At 34.0% G+C, this 7,500-nt stretch overlaps 2 protein-coding genes across 3 annotated transcripts in view; both read right to left on the bottom strand.

The window, feature by feature from the left end:
- The window catches only part of Schip1 (Schwannomin interacting protein 1), a 544,486-nt gene that overhangs the window by 137,413 nt on the left and 399,573 nt on the right, over window positions 1-7,500 (bottom strand). The window lies entirely within an intron of this gene.
- On the bottom strand, window positions 6,220-6,996 carry LOC137627570 (uncharacterized). The gene has a single exon (XM_068358657.1). The coding sequence runs from the start codon at window positions 6,994-6,996 to the stop codon at window positions 6,220-6,222; it is 777 nt and encodes a 258-aa protein (XP_068214758.1).

The raw sequence follows: 7,500 nt of genomic DNA, 5'->3' as shown, positions 1-7,500 counted from the left end.
TTTTACCGAGCTGCTTTCCCTATTAGTGCTCTTGGGCTTGTATTGCTCCTTTTCACACTAGAGTTGGTGCTTTTCTTGTAATAATAATAATAATAATAATAATAATAATAATAATAATAATAATAATAATAATAATAATAATAAGCAGCTCCTTGGCTTATAGCATCCTGCTTTTCCAACTAGGGTTGAAACTTAGCAAATAATAATAATAAAAATTAGAATAATAATAATAATAAATAATAATAATAAATAATAATAACAAAAATAATAATAAATAATGATAATAAAATAATAATAATAATAATAATAATAATAATAATAATAATAATAATAATAATAATAGGAGCACTAGCGACCATACATAAGTCATTAAAGAAATCTCGAGAAAGTAGGAGCCGATATAGCCCCAGGACTCGTGGAAGAGAGCGTGCTACTTGAAGCAGCCCATATAGTGAGGAAAGTAATGGATTCCTAAGGATGCTGGGTGTAACTCCAAACCTCACACTATGACAAACTAGTCTGTAGGCAGTGATTAAAGAATAATAATAATAATAATAATAATAATAATAATAATAATAATAATAATAATAATAATAATAATAATCGTATGAATTACATTTGGCTTTTCCCTGCTTCATTATATTCAACTCGTTACATCAACACAATTGTTTATCACCTCGGCAATCACTGAATATTATATTGAAACTGGACAAAACACCCAAAATAATTTTGAGCATTCATAATGTAATTATGAACGCACGTTTGGTATGTAACAACATCCATTTATCAGACAATGCAATGAAATGCGGTATATTAAAATTTGCGCTCTATATGTATAAATATTTTTTATATATCTAATGAAGGTTTTACTAATGAAATAGTGTTTAGATGCAAAACGGAATGTGAACTGATTATAATTTATTATTATTATTTTTTCGTGTTCATGGTATTGCTTCCGTACCTCACTATCGTTTAAATGGTTAACCTTCCACAATAAATTTATCTATATTATATATATATATATATATATATATATATATTTTTTACGCTAAACTACTGAATGTTGGGTTATTTCATTACTGAATTCTTCCAATGCATCCTAGTTTGTTAATTAAAGAAAGATAAGTTACAATGTCAAAAGGAAAAGATGAAACAAATCTAAAACTCTTGTACAAGAAGAAAATGTATACGATCACTCCTTATCTAAAGTGAAAAAGCTTAAACACATCATCAATCACTCATGCATATATCTTTATCACAAAGATAATGACGAGAAAGAATTTCATAGTAAATTAAACAGTCTATAATTCCTCTGAAACTGAATTTCCTTTTCTCAAAGGAAAGAAACGTAACTGTGCTGAACTCAAGTTATAACTAATCAAATTAATATTAACATTCTATGGACCACTGCATATGGCAATACTACATAATGGGTCTATAATAGAAAATGGAATATAGATATTTCAATAAGGATAAAGATAGAGATATATGATAAACAATATAAGTGTATGGGAAATCACAAATAAAAGAAACGGGAAAACAAGGAAAATTGGCAAATGTGGAAGAAGTAAAACATTTAATCAATTGTGAATATGAAACTTGCATTAAAAAGAAAAAAATACTAACTTTACAGCCAATTAGACCAATCCTCTTGGCTAAAACTTCCGATTTAAAAAAAAAATAGAGGGCATTATAAATTATGAAAAACTCCATGAAACTTTATGATAACTTTAATGTAAAAGAAAAAAAAAAGGTAATTATCAGAATTAAAAAAAAAAATAAGACGCATCCTCGAGAATTTTTTCCCTGAGACTTCTGCGATAAGATTCTCTTCCGTAAACTTGGTCTAATGTAATTTAAGTCTGACTTAAGTCTTCCAAAACTTCTTGCACTGAGATTAAGGAGGATTTTATTCCTACCTGTAAACGAGGCTTCACTTAACGCTTACTAATAAGAGGGAATTTGACGAGGACGTTTTTCATCGCTAAGTTTCGTTTGGACCAAGAGGTTATTTACGGGTAGCTCATGAAATACAAACAAACAAACAAACGCACAGTTATGATATATACATAATATATATATATATATATATATATATATATATATATATATATATATATATATATACATATACATATATATACACATATATATATACATACATATATATATACATTTATATATATTTATACACACACACATATATATGTATATATATGTATATATATATATATATATATATATATATATGTATGTATATGTATGAAACATAGATATATCGATACACACTCATACATACATTCATACATATATATATATATATATATATATATATATATATATATATATATATATATATATATATATATATATATATATATATATCTTTTTATCATAAAGTTCTATTTCTTCTAGAAAGGATGCACCGGAATGGTACAGCCTTCCGGTTTCGTAACATGGCCCCTGCAGATTTTGGATACACTATATTAATCATTTTGGGTCAAAAGACCTGGTACTAGCATTTGGGAGACCATTCATCCCCTCTGTTTCAACTTGGGAACCCCGGCAGTTGTTTTAAGTGTAATATTAAATACAGGTTAAAAGGTTTTACAGCAAGATAGTATCAAGGAGCCACGAACGGAGCTAAAGTAAAAGCTAAACAGTGGGTGCACCTTGGGAAAGGGACGCCATTAAGACTGCAGATGTTGGTACCAATTTACAGCCGGGTAGACTGGTAGGCGGTAGGCCTTGAGCTATTCATTGTTATTCATGGACTAACTTAATCCCTTTTCAAGAGTATTAGATTTCCCGACCCAGGAAGATGTTTGTGATGGTGTCGCTAACCCCAAGGTTATCTATGCCCGATTTACGACCTACCACAGTCAACTTGCCATCAAGTACGTAAACTCCAACTTGGTTTTAAAGGAACATAACCGAGCCTTCAAAAATAGGTTCATTGGATCTATCAGTGCAAAAAAGGCACCATTATAGTTATTTTATACAATCTAAGTAATACAACGAATATTTGTTATGAATAAATTTCTTGCCAAAATTTTCATTAATAATAACAATGCGATCTAAATTACAGTCTTTGAATGCTGGACAGTGGAACATTCAGATCCTGGGGATTCACCAACACTGGGATCTTCCTTAACTACATCTCCTTTAACAGAGACAGCGAGCGATTTCCTGTTTCGTAGCAAAATTCAAAGCCCCACTGCTCTCGGGTTGTAAATATTTGTTTGTCTGTCTGGCCACACATTTCCCCGGAAAGCACATCTTGTCTTCCTTACTTGGAATGTTGAATGATTATTTGTGAGGTATCTAGCGTCCCTTCAAAGCCAAGATGATTAAAAGACATACCAAATTATTCCACTAAAATTAGGAAGATCAGATAACTGAAATAAAAAGGCTAGTATGGAGTCAAGTAAATCATGAATACATAGAAAATTGCCTATGCTACATAAGAAAATTTAAATGAGCATAAAATTTTTGTAATCAAAGTTCTGTAATTAAAAAAAACAGGTATTATCGTCATAAAAATCTTAAAACTAGATTAGTTTTAATATCCCGTTGAGATACTACCGCTAGAGTTATGGGGTCTTTTGACTGGCCAGACAGTACTACATTGGATCCTCCTCTCTGGTTACGGTTCATTTTCCCTTTGCCTACATACACACTGAATAGTCTGGCATATTCTTTACATATTCTCCTCTATCCTCATACACCTGACAACACAGATTACCAAACAATTCTTCATCACCCAAGGGGTTACTGCACTGTAATTGTTCAGTGCCACTTTCCTCTTGGTAAGGGTAGAAGAGACTCTTTAGCTATGGTAAGCAGCTCTTCTAGGAGAAGGACACTCCAAAATCAAACCACTGTTCTCTAGTCTTGGGTAGTGCCATAGCCTCTGTACCATGGCCTTTCACTGTCTTGGGTTAGAGTTCTCTTGCTTGAGGGTACACTCGAGCACACTCTCCTATCTTATTTCTCTTCCTCTTGTTTTGTTAAAGTTTTTATAGTTTATATAGGAGATATTTATTGTTGTTACTCTTCTTAGAATATTTTATTTTCCTTTTTTCCTTTCCGCACTGAGCTATTTTCCCTGTTGGAGCCCCTGGGCTTATAGCATACTGCTTTTCCAACTAGGGTTGTAGCTTAGTAAGTAATAATAATAATAATAATGGCCACAAGTCATGACAAAGACTTCAGGCAAAACCTTGACAATTGTCTAATGGTTGCCAAATCAATTATTTCGTATTCTTTAGTTTGCTATGGCCATTCTGTCCCTCTAGATGCCATTCAGAGCTTTATCAAATATTGCAAATGTATAATGAATGAACTTAACAGAATCAAGCTAAACGTTTTAATACTTCTATTTATATACAGTTAGAAAAATATATTTTCTATATATAGATTAGAAAATAATATTGACGGGTACAACCAGGTATTTCAATAAATACTTTGTTTATTCTTAATTCTAAAATTTTACTTTTTTACATTATAGAATAGAAAATAGAAATGATGGTTACAGTTAAGAATTTTAATAAATACCTTTTTGTATTTTTTCCTGCCCTATGACACTAAAACAGAGCATTACTTTATTCTCAGGCAATCCTATTTGTATTTCCCTTGACGCAAACAGCGATTTGTTAAAAGAATAAAAGTAATAAACTTACAGCAATTTTTATTATAGCGTTGAGAGGGAAGTAGATATAATCTTATATTAAAATTAAAAATGCAATATTTATTTTTAGATTAGAAGTTTTCTTAACAGAAAAAGTTTGTAATTGAAGCTCATGCAAAAGAATGGTTGTGAATTTCCATACTTGACGACGATGTTTTGCTAAAATTAGAGAGAGAAAAAAAAAACATAAGAGAATTAAAGACTAGGACTGGAAGATTTAAACGATGCCTGATAACCTAACCTCACTCCAAGTATACGCTGATTCGCAGTTTGTTTGTGCATTTTCAAGGGAAACGAGAACACGTTTCATATCTATTTGTTCATGACCAAATTTTCACTCGACCACAAAACTGGTTTCCTTTAAATCACTTTTACGGGTCAAGAAATCCTCGCACTTCGGCAGATTGAGAGAACTCGTCCTATCTTTGGCTATAAGGATTCTTTCCTATTTCTTTTAGAATCTGCGTTCCTTCCTTTTATGCCGACCGCAAAAAGCATTTCACTTATGCATAACGAACATTTCCTTCGTCAGCACTTTCCATTGGAGTTTCACGTATATTATGCAAATAGCCAGAACTCGGGGGGGGGGGGGGGCAGGGGGGGGGTTTCCTGTAGAAGGGTTGGGGGTGGGAAGGAGTAGTTCAGCCTTAAAACTCACGCCTCTGCCGTTACACATCATACGTAAGACTCAGAACTCTGACGTCGGCCTTCCACGCTCAGACTTTCCTTCCCCTCCTTGTTGGGCGTCCGCAAGTCCTGCTGAGCGGGCAGGTCGTAACTCCAAGAGCTGTCGACTTCGCTGGACATGGAGACCATGCGGTGCCTGCGCTTCCTAAAGTCTCTCCACCTCTCCAACACTCCCACGGGACGACAACACTCCAAGCACTGGGCGTCTCTGCATACAGAGATGCAAATGACGACGTACATGAGCATGAAGAGAGCGAATATAACACCTATGCTCAGCACAGAGAAGATGATGAGGTCCATTGTGACTTTGTCCACCTTTTCCTTTTTACCACTAAATAGGATAAGAACTTTGACTTGCTTAATTAAAAATACGGATCTTTTTTATTTTCTATAAATACGGACGAGTATTACAAAGTTTATTGCATTTACCAACGGTAAAATAGTGTAATCTACAGCACTATGATTTTCATATATCGAAAATCTTAGACTTAAACGTGAAGTCAGTTTTCGTCATTTAATTAAAATTGAACTCGCAAAAGTATTAAAATATTTCACAAGCATGTTCTTTACATTAATATATCCATGTCCTAAAATCTTCTCAAACTACTTTGCAACCCTGTCTATCACGATAACCATAGTTTCAAGCAGTCTGTCTTCCTCCCAATTAAGTAAGGTAGTGAAAAGTTTATGAATATATACCCAAGCAGGTGTTATTAAGTTTTGTTTTCGTTATAGCTCAAAAGCCAAATCTTTAAAATAAATAACTCATTTTTGAAGAGTCTCTGAATAGATCTTTTGAACGTGAATAACTATCTCGTAATTTTGTTTCAAATAATCCTAACTCACAGTTTTTCTTCTTCTTCTTCTATATCATCATCTCTCAACAATGGTTGATCCATACCCCTGACGAAGATGACGTCACTGGGCTTTATGCGATTTCGCAAAATGGACCCGAACCAGTGGCAAAATCTTTTGTAAGCTGAAGAAGGATTGGTGCTGCGAATCTTGAAGTTAAGGGAAAAGGCGTCGATAATTGGGATATCCTTCTCAGAAGGGTCGCAAATTTCGGCGTCCTTGGAGTCCTTTGAGTTCTGATCGCAGGAGCTGTCTTTAAGAGGTTCCTCACTTTCTTCCACGAATACCTCTTTTTTGACCTTCGAATCCCTGTTGGTCGGAAAGTGGAATCCTTTGAAGAAACTTCCGGGCCAAGGGCGCGTGCTTTTGGCAAAACTCTCTTTCGCAAAAGAATTTCTTATCGTCAGGTCCTTCAAAGGATTAGAGGCATCCTTCTCGGTTGTATCTTTATCAGAAGAATTGTTGGAGGATATATTATTGAGGGGTTTCAGCCCCTCTAATAGGCAATTATCAGAGTTGTAATCTCTCTTCTCTTCAGCAATATCTTGAATAGACAAACTGCTATTTGAGAGATCGATCACTTCCCTCTTGTTGAAGTCCTTCAAGCTTCTAAAGAAAGTATTATTCAGAGGCAGGATGCCATTCTCCGAGTCAACAGAGGTTGCCGTTTTTAGTTCTCTGAAAGGGGCGCTAATTCTAGGGCTCGAGTTTGAACCTAGACTATCTCTGGTCATAAGCCAGACACGAGCGGGGGAGTTCTTCATTATGAGGTGCAGATGGAGTCATAAATGAACACCTGATCAGCTCTCGACAGGTCATTTATTCGGGATTATTTGTGTTAACGGATTACATTAAAACAAGGCATGTAATGAGCTAGACATTACATTTGAAACTCAAACATTATTTCATGATTCACTTTCGCAGTGGCAAGATAATTTTCTGATAATTGCTTGCACCATTACTATTTTATCTATCAACATGATACACATTTACAAAATATTTCAATATTATCAATATTTCCATAGATTAAAACAAATTTAAATAAACTAGAAATTATTAAATATACTACAATATGGATTCGAAAGGAAAAAAAAAAACTTTTGGAGGCCACAGAAAACTAGGAGCTATCTACAGAAAACGAGTTCTGTTCACACGGTAACTATGGTAATTTCTCATGGGGCTTTTCTTGCCGTCCACTTTTGTTCACAGCCACTGGACATTTACCACGCCTTTTTCCTGGACGAGGCAGCTGTAGATGCAGGACGTCA

The sequence above is a fragment of the Palaemon carinicauda genome, chromosome 35, assembly GCF_036898095.1.
Source record: "Palaemon carinicauda isolate YSFRI2023 chromosome 35, ASM3689809v2, whole genome shotgun sequence".
Classification (NCBI taxonomy): Eukaryota; Metazoa; Arthropoda; class Malacostraca; order Decapoda; family Palaemonidae; genus Palaemon; species Palaemon carinicauda.
Note: the sequence above shows the minus strand (reverse complement) of the source record. Positions and strands in the feature narration are given on the sequence as shown.

Coding starts and splice junctions, on each gene's coding strand:
- LOC137627570 (XM_068358657.1), bottom strand. CDS start 6,996: ATGAAGAACTCCCCCGCTCGTGTCTGGCTTATGACCAGAGATAGTCTA.